At 40.1% G+C, this 16,379-nt stretch overlaps 1 protein-coding gene across 2 annotated transcripts in view; it reads right to left on the bottom strand.

Annotated features, from left to right (window-relative positions):
* gabbr2 (gamma-aminobutyric acid (GABA) B receptor, 2) overlaps positions 1-16,379 on the bottom strand; it is a 316,006-nt gene that overhangs the window by 215,174 nt on the left and 84,453 nt on the right. For both annotated transcript variants that reach the window (XM_041807934.1, XM_041807933.1), the window contains one exon: positions 9,369-9,506. In XM_041807934.1, the coding sequence (XP_041663868.1) occupies positions 9,369-9,443 (75 nt within the window). In that variant the 5' untranslated portion in view covers positions 9,444-9,506. The remainder of the gene's footprint in view (positions 1-9,368; positions 9,507-16,379) is intronic.

Below are 16,379 nucleotides of genomic sequence, written 5' to 3'. Positions count from 1 at the left end.
TACATTTCTGCATTTTTTCCACATTTTAAGAGTGGAAAAAATGCTATTGTGACACTAAAAGCCTTCTACAGTCTTCAAGTGATCTCTCGTCTTCTCTAACAAGAGGCAAAAAGGATCAGGAAGCATAATTTTTCATTACACCCCCGATGTTGCTGAAATGAACTGCACCATCACTGATCTGCCTAATTGGTGAGTGAGAAGAAGGCCAGCAACTGGTGAAAGGATGGGCTTGGACTATTTCCTGGCACTCAATGAGCCATTTACAGAAAATATACCCCGATGCTGTAATGGAGAGGAAAAAGGACTTCTCGTAAGTTGGGAATAAATGGTTGAAGAGGGTGCAGCATGTTGACTGGTTTACAAATACCTGTGCCAGCGCCTATTTAAAAAGCTCGCAAATGCTTTCTAGAATTATATGTCATCATGGTGAGGAGAACACAAGATTAATCACAGAGCAAGATGGCTGCCAAGAGGCTGACTTCAACATTCATTGTCTTGCAAGAATAAAAAAAAAAACACAGCAATCAGAGGCATTTGTGGCTGATGGCAGCTCACACACACAGCTGTGTCTCGCCCTGGTACTTTGAATTTTACTTTTCATGCTCTCACAGAGGAAGTGTGCCGCCGCCTGTTTATTCCTCCATCATTCCCTCAATCCGCTCCTCGCCATCTGTCCGTTGGCCCTGGAAGCGTTCTTATCCACCATTTTAATTTGCTCGAGCGGTCATTTTAGCACATGTACAGTGCTGATTTACAAAATGTGGCTGTGAGGTCGACAAAGGAGACATTTCTGCAGCAACGCCAGACATGAGATGGAACCAGAGAGTGTCACACATGGGTCAATCCTTACGTTAGCTGCACATGCAGAGATTAACAATATGCTGTGGGCAATCTAAGAGATGCCATCTGTGCACACGGCTGATCACTATTGTTAGAGGGTTATCTTATACTCCACACTGAGGCTGCCCTCAAAGAGTTGTTTTAGGAGGATTCTCCTTACAACAACAGACACATGTTATTACAATGTGACAATGCTCTCTTCATTATTGGAGATTTCTCCTTACAGATATTCTCAACAGAAACTTTCACAACAAAAATCACTTAAGGAAGATTATTCTTTGAAAATTAAAAGGAGGATATGTGTCTCACAAAGCTGGGTGGAAACTGTCAACAGGAATTTCAAAATAAAAGCCTTGCTTTAAGGTGATGATGCAGGTTGATGTTTTGACTCTCTATCAATCTGACTGGATCATTAAGCATCTAATCAATGTATCAATACACACTGATGGATCATTACACCTCTAGTATACATATTACTGACCTCCAATTTCCCCACAGAGTGGCTGCGCCATGATCCAATGGCAAATCATACTGTGGAGCAAATCGCTTCCTTTCTAGTCAACCAGAGCAGTCCCACTACCCGCACCTCCAGTCCAGCACTGGTGCGTCCCTGAAGTGCCACTCCAATCCACTTCATTGGAGAAAAGGCATCAATTCCCGTCGATCAGAAAGTTCCAAACAGGAAGTCAAAAGCGTAGAGTATTCAGGACTTTTGAAATACTACACGATGCAAAGACTCTCATAAACCATCATTTTAAGGAAAAGTTAACTTTTTAGGTAAAAAGCCACAGAATTTTACAATAAAAAACATAAATCCTCTGAGCAAATATTGACCTTCTAATGTACTCACCCATGGCAGAAGCAATAATATCAAGGAATCATGTCAAAATGAATGACAAATCAAGCCCAAAAAGGTAAAGGTGATGGTACGTTTCCAGTGTGCAAGGTCGCTTGCCTTTCGCCTGAGTACAGCGGTGGTGCTGTGGAGCACGGCGCAGCCATTGTATGTGGAAATTGTTGGTTAGTCCTGCAGACCTACTACTACTATTCCTATGTCTGGCCAGATAAAGGGAGACAAGAGTCTTGAGGAGTATTTTTCTGAGCTAAGAGGCCACCGGTGCCTAAATAACAGCCTTATTTTGTCATAAACATGCTTTTACCTGTTCATCATAGCCTGCAATCCCTCTTAACCCCCCACCCAAACATCCTTCACTTGTTTCCTAGTCAGCTAATGTTTTTCCTTGTGTTGTTTCTTGTCTTCTGTTGTTTCCTTTCTTATATTTTTGTCCTTACTTAATCTACAACTATGACAATCATACCTTCTGCACATTCAAACTCTATCTCCAAGCAATACATGTTTACATTCTAATACCTGTTGCAGTAAAACCAGTGATCACAGATTTGCAGTGTTATTCTTAAATTTATTATTCTTTTTCACCCATCTGACACTATTTTATATAATGCATGTAAATATGTTTATACCTCTTATTTACTTAATTTGCAATTTAAGGTCAAGTTTTGAATGTTTATTTATGTGTTTATTTACTGTGTATTATATTTTCTTCTACTGCTTACATGCTGATTTTGAGCATCTGTACCACCGAAATTTCCCAGTTTGTGATCAATAAAGTACATCTATCTATCTATCTATCTATCTATCTATCTATCTATCTATCTATCTATCTATCTAGATTTAAAAAGCCAGATTGGTACCAAATGAGGAGCTGTCTGGAGGACAGACACTGTCACTGATTCTAAGCTGAGCTAACAGATCCTAGAGAGAGATAATTTTCTATCAGGACAAGCTAGGCTGGGCAGACATCTGCTGTGGAAACAGGCAAGATCCAGTTTGACCATGCCAAACTGTAACAAACTAAAACAGACCACTTGTGAGTGTTGTCCAGCTCCACTTATCCAGGCTTTAGATGGAGGCTTTTAATCTATGTCAAAAGTAGCTCAAGATTGTTTTTCCCCTGCAATTTGAACAGTTGGTACAGTTGTAAACGGGACAAAACTTCCTCTATACAGAAATCACTTCCTGTCCTCCATCTGGAGTTCTTTGCTGTGACAAGGTTTCATCTGCAAACAACCTATAGCAAAATAGCATGCCTTTAGCAGAAGGCTCATTTCCGTCTGTAGAGCTGGGGGACAGCAGATCGGATCTCATCTAAACTGTGGACATATAGTCAAAGCACTGTTATGCAGCCTGAGTTTATTATGTAAGTCTTTCAAAGCTGACTTCATCAGGCATCAACACTGACTGAAAGCTACAGTGGTTTTAAGAGTGTATGATCTTTTTTTGTTCTCTCAGCTATCCTTATAGTCTCTGTCTGCTCACAGTTTTGAAGTGGAAATGATGAGCTTGCTGAGCCTGGCCCTGAAAATCACCATGAAAAATTCTCTTTTTCCTTTCACACCATCTAAAGTCTTCAACAAGGTGCCAGGGTTGAATAAAAAAAGGAAAACCTCACAGGTAGGTATGGAGTATCAAGTATAACGTGTCATTATCTATCATATCTTATATCCCATTTAGACATGTAACTCTATCAAATATTCATATCATGACAATCATGACCTAAAAGAATGTTATTAGTATTATCACGGCATTGTTATAATTTGCTGAAAATCTAAAAATGAACTGATTTATATTTTCAGATCATTTCATCAAGTTTCACTTAGAATTCCAGGTGAAATGAGTCAAAAAACTCCTACCCAGATACACCCAAAATAAATTGAATGCTGTGTTTGAACTATTTGGAGTACAAGCACAAACAAGATGTCTTTAGAAGTACCATCCCATGCTGTAAGACTCACTAGCTGCTACTGATAGTTAGCAATAAAACAAAAAACAAAATTGTTTTTTCCTGTCTTTCCTTTCCTGTATTTTGAAACATAGGCCTGTAGATGACTGTAGCTGGGAGGTATTAGCCGGAAAACTCAACTGGACCAACTGAAGCTAGTTCAGGTTCAAAGATGGTAACAATAGAACAGAAAGTGAGTATTTAACACCTATTTTTGTGAGGAGAAGTCCAGGTGTTTCAAACTGGAGACTCCAAAAAGGACAGAGGTTGGCATAGCAGTGCTAATGCTATGCAATAACTGCTTGGAAAAAAAACATCATTACACCAAATACAGTGGAGCATTGAGATCAATAGGAGCAAATTCAAAATGATAGAAAACCAACCCATTGATCTTTACAGATGTAATCCTGTTTTTGGACCAAAAATTGAACTGGATTTGAGGCGCAGGTGGCCTGGTGGTTTAAGGCATGCCCCATGTAAGCAGTCAGCCCAGGTTCAAATCTGGCCTGTGACACTTTCCTACATGCCCCCCCCATCCCTGTTGCTGATTCTGTCCACTATCCTCCGCTTTCAATAAAGGCATAAAAAGCCAAAAATTAATCTAAAAAAAAAGAAAAACTAACCTGATTTAGATTGTGGGTACTCTTTTTTGATGCAGCAGGACTGTTTTCATGAAATATTATGATGGGGAGAGAACAGTAGAGCCTCTAATGGTGAGCTGTGTCACTTTTATTATTGTTTGTTTGTTGTCTGACACATGCATTAATTGTGGCAGCTGTTGAGGTGTTATCCTGCTGCGGTTTACATGGTCAGAATCCTGAGAATCTGAGCTTTCTGCTGGTGAAAAACATGTTATATTTAAATTTTTTTAATAACTGAATAGTTGCAAAAATAAGCTGCCTGCCTGCAGTCAAGCCCTTTGAATTTTATGGAGTTAAAAAACAACTGTCAATCAAATTAACAACACAGGGTCTAGCTTTTACACTTTAAGTTTGTATAAACATTGAAAGTTAACATGAAAACTTTATCAAACATGTATTAACAAAGGCACTCTGTTAATGAGGTTGTCAAAATGTTTCATATTTTGACACTTTCTTAATACCGCTCGCTTTATTGACATATTATTCATTATTTTGACATTTAAAAAGACAGGAAAGTAACAGAAGAAAAACAGATAAACAAGTCACATTTTCAACCTCTGCCCCTTATCAATCTGGGACCTTATCAATAACACTATGGATAATTTCATTATCATTGAAAATTCAAGCAGGAAGACTGTTTCCACTCTTTCCTTAGTCATCATTTCCTCTTCCCTCTTCCATCCTTTCTTTCTTCCCACCCTGGTGATCAGCTGATTATGGGCGTTCACTCTCGTTAGTACTCAGCTAATCAGATTATGCATTACCATCCTTCGACCAATCATCATAAATCTGTCATTCTCTCATTTACAGTCAGCCAGTCCTGTCAGTTTGGACGCTGCATCCTTCCTCCACCCCAGCTACCTCCATTCAGTTAATCAGCATCTAGTCCAGATCCTCACAGGTCTTCTGCTCATCCTGCATACCTCAGTCTCCTCCTAGCCACCTCACTGGGTCCTTCATCCAGATAGGTTCATCACAGTGAATGAACCTATCTGGATGAAGACATCTGGACAATTAACAGGATCTTAAAGCACTGTGAAAACAAGAGCTATTCATGATAGTTAGAACATGAACTGTATAATGACCACAATGAAATTTTTACCATGGTTTTCATTAATACCTTTAACCTTTTTACCTCTAATCCAATTTATGACATGCATGTATTATCATGTCACACATAAAGACTTAAGAAAAAGCCATTCACAGTAGGTGATATGAGGACACTCAAACCAGTTCAGGGTGTACTCCACCTCTCACAAATGAGAGCTGGGATAGGCTGAGGCAATGACTCTGATTGGACCAGGAGGCAGAGACAGAGGCAGTGGGAGTTTTGAGGTCATTAAAAGCAATGGTAATTTGTTTCCTAGTTCAACTGTTCACTGGTCATCTTTGCATCAAACGACTTTCATTTTTTCGCTTGCAAGTCAGAGAGTCACTTTACACAGCACACTTGATACCTGCTACAACGCTGCTCTCATTTCTGAAACAGCTTCCTGCTGCTGATGTGGCACAGTTTGTGGTGCAGGATTAGAAAAAAATTCAATCACCCCCTCTCGACATCTTCATTCCCACCTTCAGACTTCAACCTTTCCATACACACGTGTCTACACATGCACGGGGGATAAACAAACACACGGAGCAGGAACACATGAAAGTCAATGGGCTCAGAGATGGAGCAGAGAGGATCAAGCTGAACTGCGTGGTGCCATCTTAGTGCACATTTGTGCTCCATAGAACACCTGAAAGCTGTCTGGGTTGTTGTTTACATTCCCTGACGTGTCTTTCTGAGGCTTTCCAGTGTACATTATGGCTGCTTAGTGAGTCATACACTGAGGAGGATGCAGCTCAGGACTGTGAAGACATCTTGCTTCTCAGAGTAGTAACCTGAGCTTCAAAGTATAACAACACAGGTATAAACATTAACATGAATCTACAGTGACTGAACAGATATAAAGAGCTGTTCACTGAAGTTGTTTGGTGAACAGAATCTGTTTGTAGCTCATGAACAAGAAAATGAGCATAAATTACTCCAAAGACAGAGAGCAACCACTCATGTTAAGAACAATACAGAGAGATGCAGAGCACAATGTTTTACAGCAGCTGGTATGCAGCTCTGATGAACTTCTGAAGGTGTTGTCTGAGAAAATTAGCACGAATTCAAGCAAAATTCTCATTTTTAGACAAACTGTGTCCACCAGATCTATGAAAAATAAATCCAAAGGCAGTTACATCAGCAAGAAATTTGAAGTGACTCATTGAGTTGAAGCATCCAGCCAGACCTGGGAAATATCTGCAAGTGCATGATGATGACACAAGCATAGGTGGCTTTCCTGAAATAGAGTGGCTAGGGGAAGGTGCAGATAGAAATACAATAAATTAGCATCACCTAGTTCTTTTATTGACAGTTTAAAGCAGTCTTTCTCAACCGATGGGCTGGTGTAGTGGGGGGATTGTGGCATAAAGTCTATGATGTGAGGAAGCCCTAAGTCAGGGGTGTCCAAACTTTTTCCACTAAGGCCCACACATGAAAATATGTAAGGATGGTGAGGTAACTTTCATATGTCTCACCCTGAGGACTGAAAAGTAATCTTATGATGGTTAAGATATGCTTAGTGATTAGGTATGTTTAAATAGCTAGTTAATGGCTGACAAGGCAAATAGCCAATCATTTTAAGGGGTCAGATTTCATGGAGCCCTGGTCAGCCCTGGCAACTTCTGGTTCTGCCTTTAAAACACCATTGGTACCGCCATAAGCCTTCGTAATCCACAAGGGCATTATAAATCAAAATATTGTTATTATGTTGGTTGCCAATATGTTTTCCACTTACAGTGTTGTCTTTGTTTAGTTGCAAAAAAAACCTAAAATCAATAAATTCTTCTTGTCAAAATGTTTGTTTACAGAAATAGCATGGTAGCACTGCCTTGTACTGAAACCAAGAAGTACAATAAAATCAAGCACAAGCTTCTAGTTCAAATGTGGACCATATTTTATTTAATGTTTAGAATTTGCTGCGAGCCAATCAAAAATGGACCATGGGCCGCATTTGGCCCCTAGGCCAGAGTTGGGACACCCCTGCCCTAGGTGAACATACATCCAAATATTTTATTTTACTTAATTTTGCTGTAGACAGGAAGACATTTTGGTGTTTTTTTTAAGGATCTTTGCTTATTCTAGAGATGTTCCAATACCATTTCCTCCTTCCCGATTCTGATACTAGAGTGCTGCATACCTGCCAATACCAAGTGCAGGTCCAACACCGGTGTAAACATTCTGGACTGACTCTGTTGTAGAAAGCTGGCGGGTCATTTTAACCCTACAGTGAACTCAGAACATGGCTCAACAAATGCAAAAGTAATGCATGGCCTCTCTGTGACATTTAAAGATGTTTATCCTGTTCATTATAGTGAGTTCAACTGCTAAATATGAAAATAACAATGGTACAGAGAACAAATTACAGCCTCTTTATCTCTTTTTCACTATAGTATGCTCTATTCAGGCTGTCTCTGCATGTTTAAGCTTGTGTAGTTTGACACAGCATGACTTGATGATAGAACAGCCTGCCATTGGTTGACAGAGACGGCAAAGGCTGGGTTCACCAGAACACCAGACCAACTAATTATTAAACTCAGGAGGCTGAAGAAGGAATACCAGGACATGAGGAAAGATTGGGGCAAAAGTGGAGCTGGGCGTGGTGATACATGTCCATCATGTCTTCCCACTTTGGTTCCACTTAAACTGGTGTGAACACGACTGGTTCACCAGAAAGCGCCATGGTTCTGAGACTTCAGAGCAGAGCCAGAGCCAGAACCATAGCCATGTCTGTCTGAAAGCACTATCAGTGTGACTTTGAACAACATAGTTTTATCCTTAGAAGAACAGTGTCATTATTTAATAGCCATACCTCGTACTTGGCCAATAAAGCTGATTCTGATTCTGGCTCAGTAGCTTCATCATTTAGCGAGGGGTATGATCTGTATAAACTGTCATAGATTGGTTGGTGTTAGTTTCTTATATTGACTGGAAAAAATCCTTTTTATTCAAATTCAACTCTTGCTTGAAGATCTTTTTCCTAACTGAGATCATTAAAACCCAAGGGAAGTGAACACAGAAACAAAAAATTAGACCTCTTTTCATTCCCTCATCCTGCCCCACTTTTCAATCTTTAGTGACCTCAACAAGACGGCGAGAAAAGAAGGACATAAAAAGCATCCGATTCACAGTAATTGCAAGCTGGAGAAATATGCAGCGTAATCTGACATTTGGTTCAAAATGCAGCCTCTTGAATTTTTGCTATCTTTCACACACAAGCTTCACTCCATTTTATCTGCGTCTGATAACCTTTGTGGAGTTCACAGCAAATGGAATGTATTCTTTGGATGAGGTATTTCCCTCTTTAGTAAAGCAGAACAGTACTTGGTCAAAGAAACTGTGTGTGTTAAATTACAGGGTCAAGAGTTGACCAGATGCAGGAAGGAGTGGTATTCAATGCCTGCAGAGGAAATCATAAACCTTTAGTGAGCTGAAGGCAGCAGATGTCACTGCAAAAGTCTAATTAAATTATAAAATCTATTTCATAAACCATGCCTGGATTACTGGACTGAGTGAAAGCTTTATTTGTTCCTACAAACACCCCAAAAATACAGCAGCTGAACAGAATGATGGGAAGAACCCTCTTGGACGGGCTAATGATCTTATTCATATTGCAGTCTGATTTTTTTTAGGAAGTTTGGCTCAAATTTGTCACAAGTTTAAGCCGGACCAAGAGCTTGAGTCCATCTAAATCTGGTTGTAAAATGAGGGAGGATTCCACGTATTAAAGCAATGCCAATTAGAAACTCACCCCGACAAGGTTAATAAAGGATTAATCCATGAGTTGGAACCCCCTTTAAATCCTGGATTATATCTGCACACTGCATTTCTAGCAGAGAATGAGAAGCTATCAAGAAGCAAATTCAGTTTTTCTGATACCAAAACAAAACCAAACTTTATACCATTTATACATTAGTATCCCCTGAAGGGCTTGGCTTTACTACAGCGTAGGCTTCACACAAAAACACACAATGATGTAAGCAGTGCAAACCCTACCTGGACCAGGTTCCAGCCCTCTAAGGACTCTGCAATGATGGAGGTCACAGAAGGGCAGACTCCGCCAAAGATCATCAGGTGTTTAGGGCCATAGCATATGGCATCGAAGAAGGCCCTCAGCCCCTTGGCGTTGTCACACTGCAGGCAGAGAGAGAGAGAAAGAGATGTTAGTTTTGTTTACAACCTTTAAAACAGGGAGAAATAGAAGTGCTGGGAAAAGTTGACTCTCGTCAGAATTGTTAAGTCAAATGTTGGACCATGAATCAATTCAAAGCATCCAGAAAAGGATATTTGAAACACTTTTTTCACTCCAAATACATTTTCAACAGCAGCCAATTTGAGCACTGCAAAGCTGCTGATATTTCCCTCTATGCTCCGTCTCCAGCTTCCCTGTTACACAGATGCAGCAGCAGGTGTATCACTCCTGGCTCATTAGCAGCACTAGCTCTCAGCGTCAGATATGTCTAAGTCTGACATCTGATCTACTGTCTGTACTGTTCACAGCTCATCCTGTTTTCACTAAAGAAAAGTGTTTAGACTAATCTACAACTCCCAGAGTAAGGGGAAGAATAACCAGACTTATTCAATATGCTAAGTCTGTTGAATGAAAATAAGACATTTTGATTCAACAAGGCCCAAGCTCACATCACACACCACCACCCTGAGTTTAAATAAGCAGAACAACAGCCTACAACTGATGACTATCACTTTAAATATCTGCCAGACAATTCTAAAGGGACATGCGCTCCTACAGTGTCATTACCAATCATTCATTTGCCAGTTTCTGATAAATACCCTCCTGTTTAAATTCACATTTACAACATTGTATTCAGCTGATCAAAACAATAAAAAGGCTAGGAGCTGCATTTTCTTGAACATATTTTAAAAGCCTTTGAAAGTCAAATGATAATTAGCCACTCTTTAATGCACATCAGACTGGATCAGATCCTAAAATAAAGCACTTATCTGTAATCAAAAACTAATTCATCCCCCACTCCTCCCCCAAGAATCAGAATCAGATACTAAACGATTCTCATCCCTTGGTAGAAACACATTATTTAGGCAGGGATATAAGAAATGAAAAGGTAGCAAATGTTGTAGGCCTGAGCTGAAACATGGTAGCCATTTGTGTCATTAAAATGATTTTTATATCGACTCAAAATATTGTGACTTTAAGGGAACATTGTCGGCAGGTTGTTTAATTGTGTAAGGATTGTAGTAAATCAATCACAGTGGGCTATTGTATTTGTTGTATGTATGTATTTTTTGTCTTATAGTAATGTTTAAACATTACCGCACTAAACGATCTCAACGGTACATAAACATACGAGACACACTGGTGTTAAACAGTTGGTGGGGAAAATAAACATATAAGCGTCTGTTCATTCTTGATTTAAACATCTTGATTCGATGTCTTCATTGTAATCCTCCCTGATTCGCTGGTGTCTCTGCCAGCAGACTGCACTAAGAGTATTTCCAGGTTGACGGCCCAGCATACTCAGAATACAGGAGATGACTGGTAGTGTACCGCAAGGTAGTGGAAAAGCTGCGCCATTTAAAATAGACTACCGCTGAAATGCATTGAAGCAGCTCAGTTTGGAAGGGAAACTGGACATTTATGGTAGATCCAGCTGAAGGGGGGAAAATACAAATGCAGCGTCCACCGGCATCGGTTATGGGCTGCTTCTGCATCGATTCACAATCGTCCATGTCTGAATCTCAATGTATCATGGAAAAGATTGTTTTCAATGCCACTACTGCAAACCTCAAAAAATAATTTTGGGCTTTTTAGGCCTTTACTGATTGAGGAGAACAGTGGATAGATTTGGAAATAGGGATGAGAGATTGGGGGAAAATGGTGCCACGGGCCGTCTCAAACCCGGGCCACCCCTGGGAAGCCTAAACCACCGGGGCATCTGCGCCCCACAGCTGATTGTAGAATCATATGTTGCCTTATTTTTGGTTTGTTTTACATGGAATGTCCTAATTAGAGTAACAGGGTTTGGGAATGTTAGTCTAGGAGAAACCTGCTATTTTTTACAATAAAAAAAGTCTGCATATATTGGTATCAGTTTGGAAATATCAAGATATTGACAAAAAATCATGTATTCCTAATCACATTTTGGAATGCTGTGATAGATGCACTACAAAGACAGCACGGTTCACTGTAATTTCCACTTTCTATAACAAAAAGTTAAACTTCATATACAAGTTTTCTGGCACGTGCCGACATGTTGTAATTGAATCCTTGTGTGTTTTCAAAGCATCATGTAAAACTATGTATTGCATGAGCAAGCCCCTACTCTGATCCAGTGCTGCAGCCATTTCATGTCGCCATAGCAACCAAAGGAAAAGAGTGCGTGAAAGGAGAGAGAGAGGAAGATGAAGAAAAAACAGTGTAGATTTCTATTGATTGCTACGAGAGCTGGCTAACTGGTTTTGCTGTGATTTCCACAGTTTGTAATGATATTCCTATCAGTGGTAAACACTTCCAGCTTCAGTCTATTAATCGACACTCAATTCAGGATGTGATTCCACAGATAGATGGACTGGCTGACTGACTGGCTGGCTGAATGGCAGGTGGTGTGTGTGTTGGCGCCTTCCGACAGAGTCCATCTCATCTGGAGAGTTATTTGACCTTGTTAGCCATCAGGCGGCGACTGAATGAGATTTCTCACTGAAGAACAAGCACAGCCAGGCCTGCACGGTGCAGACTGAAAGGCTGGAGGAATCAGACCTTTAACCAGACATGTGTGCAGCCTTTTGTAACTATTGAAAGAGCTGGGCATTTGTCACGGCTGATACATGTCATGATACATGTCAATCATGAGCTACCAATAGTCAAGTTTTAGTGTGGGTGCCTTTCAGAGTTCAAGCATTGAACAGCAATTACTGATCTAAATAGGCTGTGTCCTATGCACATGCAGGGAACATACAGAGAACAATGTATGCTGCATTGTCAGTCAAAAATAGACTAGATTGTGGATATGCCTCAAGTGAAATTAGAGGCAGAAGATGTGATTAGACACAGTGGGGATTCCTTATCCCATCCACACAGCTGAATAAAGCAGCAGGCTATTACAGAATATATCCCATTTGCATACTCTTACCATTCATTTCTCTCAAGCTGGCCATAACAAGGTGGGCTGCGAGGATTGCCACTCTCACTTTGTTACCATGCAACAGGGAAGAAATGTGGGCAACTCATCTCGACAATGTGAGCACAACCAAGGCTGGTGATACTGCAGGCTTAAGATGATTTTTTACAGAGAGTGACAATGTAGTGTAGGTGGCAAAGAAGGGACATGTTCCTAATGTCTTCTGCAGCTAAAGAAGAGTTTTACAGTTGTTCAGTGTGTTTGTGCACGTGTGTTTGTGTGACTGTGCTGCTTAGAAAAGGTGTTGCTGTATTTCTGGATGTGTTGAACAAAAATTTAACCTTAAAATTTTAACAGATTACTCATTTAAGAAATGCAGTGAAGCTTCTAATAGCTGGTTATCATAGGGACTTAAACATTAAGGTCACACATAGAGATAGGACTAAAAGATTCTTCAGAAAATTAGCACTGATGACAAAGTTGTCTTGAAGAAAGTTGTTGGACTAAAGCAGCATCTTTCAATTTTTTTGTCGAGTAAACACTCCAAAGAGTTCTTGCAAAGATCAACAATTATGCACAACGCCCCAAAGTATGCACCACTCTTAGCCCTAACGTCATTGAAAAGGACGAGTTTTAGAAAAGTCACTCCTTGCAAAACATGTCAGTCATACTGTAATAATGTGTATTTCAACATAGATGTTAATGGGGACTCATCTTTTTTTGCAGCCAGCCCCAAGTGGTTACTGGAGGGACTGCAGGTTTTTGCACTTGAGCATTGCACCATAGTTGGTGGTGGGCGTCCCATGGAGAAAGTTACTCCTAACACACGGCTTTTAAACTCTGATGCTAATGCTAACTAGCTGTAATGTCCAACATTAAGTCATTATGATAAACTTACAAAGGACAATATAACAATATCTTATCAGAACACTGTTTGACTGTTGTACACGTGACTAAACAACTGATTGCACTCAATGGCCAAACAGACCACTCCCAGTTATTTTTTACTGCTTGGTTGAAGTGACGTGTCAGTGTTTTGCAAACAGAGACACTGTAGATTTACATGGCATGAAGAAGCCTGACAAACAGAACAGAGCAGCAGGGTCAGTGAACAAGGTCAGCAACACATGACCAAAGCCCCAGCCAGACATGAGAAAATGCTACAGATGCGGTGGAGAACACCATCTGGTCAAAAACGGCAGGTTTGCCAATGACAAATGTCCCAACTGTGGAAAAGTGGGACACAAAAAGAGCTTGAAGAAACAAAACGGAGGTAAAGAAAAAGAAGTATGAAAAGAGAGCTATTTCATAGAAGAGGAAGGGGGAGATAGTAGCAGTAAGGAAGTTTTCATTAAGGTCCACACACACTGGGTCCATTATTTTCAGAAGTGTGTTTTTCAGATCCGTAATCTGAAAAAATGTCAAGCACTCAAACCTTGAGCACTGCAGCTGTTGCTTTCTTTTTGACATATTGTTTCATACTGCAAGCCTGTGGCCCTGTCAGTCCTTTAAAATTACACTGGATCCATCCATCCTGACCGAGATCTTCATACAGCACAAGCTCATGTGTCATTGCGCCAAGGTGGAGAGGTGGAGAATAACTTTCCATTTTAGTCTCTGCTGTTGCTCTGCTGCTGTTAAGCTCAGAACATACGGTGGCCCTAAAGTGCCAGTTTAAAGAACAGCTAAAGTTACAGTGGAATAGGAAGGCATCACCGAGATTTTAGTCATGGTGGTAGTGAAAAGCTCAAAAACCAGTCTCACATTGTTGTCTAATTATGTAATTTTGTCTTGTGAAGTGTTCTTTCCATTATAAAAAGTGTCAAAAAAATCCGTTTTTTTTAAAGCACAGAAGGAGAAGTTCATATTTCTAGCATCTTAAGCTGATCAGTGATGAGCTATTGATTATCAATATACCTGCAGAAGTACAAATTTGTTGGGGGTTAATCGAGTCATCCACTAAATCAGTGCCTCCTAAAAGCTTCTTCTTCTTCTGCTCTTTCTCACGTTGTCTCCTCATCCCTCCTGCTTCATTCATCCTGTCCTACTTGTGCCGGCCACACATGCACACAATCTGTTGTGACTGCTCACAGAGCCTTGACTGTTGTGTTGTCATGCCAACGGTGTAACTATCCACACTTTGAGCCAAGATGAGGGAGGAGGGGGTGACTGCAGGGCCGGTGTAGAGATGGTTATATTTAGCCTGTCATTAGGTAGCACAACCAGTTGGACATTAATCAATACTTATTCAGCTGCGGAGGCTCCGTGGAGTTTAATGTTGGAGAGATGGAGCAGGTTCGAGGGGAGTATAAAAAAGGCATAAAGAGAAGAGGGAGATGGAGATAGTAGAGGTGATGGGGCGAGCAACAAAAGGATAAATGGGGGAGAGAAAGTGAAGACGAATTAGCCTGACATTAAGAGTGTGTTAATAAAGCAGAGTCCAGCAGCATTATAAACCTGCCCTCTATTATAACCTCACAACGGAGTCATTCATGAACTAAACAATGATACAATGATTCCTCAGCTGCCGGTTCACCTACAGTCCATTAGATATGGAATTTTAATATCAGAATGGAAGGTAATTTTTCATTGATCCAAATCTTCTTCTGCCTTTCCATTTATTCATTTCTTGCGCACATTTCCGTACTCAACCATTCTTAGGCAGCTGTGTATATCTCAAGGTCTCCTGAGCAGTTTCTCGAGAGATTTCAGTCTTGCATCCTAATTTTCCAGGAGAAATATGCTCCCAACAAGCTATAAAGTGAGACAAATATAACACAAAGAAGTTCTGAGGAAAAACGGTACATGGAGAGAGGCATAGCAGCACTTAACTCTCGAGTCGAGCAGCAAGAAATACTACAGCACTTTATTTCTCTCCTCCCCAGTCTGAAATCTAATTCCTGGCATTTGGAGCAGATCGATGGGGTTAACGCCCGTAGTAATCTGTTTGACCGCCTTGGGAGGAAGCCAAGAAAGGTGTGTGTGTGCATGTGTGTGTGGAAGAGTGGCGGGGTGAGCGCTGATGGCGGAAGAACCTGGAGATGGAAAGTTCAGGAAAGTACATATAACCCTATTTAATGTTGGTGATCATACACATCTAGGAACATTTGTTACAATATTTAAGCACTATAACGCAAGATGTCTCTCCCTCAGCTTGACATTTCAGCTCACTGAGTTAGCACAAAATGTTTAAAGATATTACTGATGAGACAGCTGGCCAAGGAGGAATAAATTACATACGCTCCTAAATGCATTGTCTCCATTTCCTTTCCTTTACCCTGACCTTTACACAAAGCCTCTAACTCCCATCCTTACTGATTTATCATTATAAGAATACATTACATTGCTGTTTTTTTGCCGACGATAAATCACACTCAATTAGGCTAAATGTTAGGAAACAGCTACCCTGTAATATCTTAGTGAAACTCATTTCGAACCTTATAACTAATCAATAAGATATTTGCTACTGTAATGCTCTAAGGCAGTGTTAGAATGGTAGATTTCTGCAAGGTCTAAGAGAACATGGCATATTTAAAATGGACAGAATGGGAAAATGCTTGTTTATTCAACCAGAATAGCTTCACCAATGAAGCTTTTCTGATTAAATTTGATAAAACTCAATGCTTTTAAAGAGAAACGGTGCTTAAAATGATCTAAAACATTACAAAATTTATTTAAAACAGTTAATTTGTCATCATTACAAGTTATTCAAACCCATCCACTTACAAATAATTTGACCTTTTATCTGCCCTGACCTGGATTCTACTTTGGTTAAACCATTCATTAAATAATCAAACATTTTGGTGTTAAATTACTTGTCAAAGCATTTATTTTCAAGGACAACAGAGATTAAATCCCAGGGTTAAAAAAAAAAACTTCATTTCAATGAGCAGTTTGCCTTAGGTATATTAAC

The sequence above is a fragment of the Cheilinus undulatus genome, linkage group 16 (genome assembly GCF_018320785.1).
Source record: "Cheilinus undulatus linkage group 16, ASM1832078v1, whole genome shotgun sequence".
Taxonomy (NCBI): Eukaryota; Metazoa; Chordata; class Actinopteri; order Labriformes; family Labridae; genus Cheilinus; species Cheilinus undulatus.
This window is presented reverse-complemented; position numbering and strand designations above follow the sequence as displayed.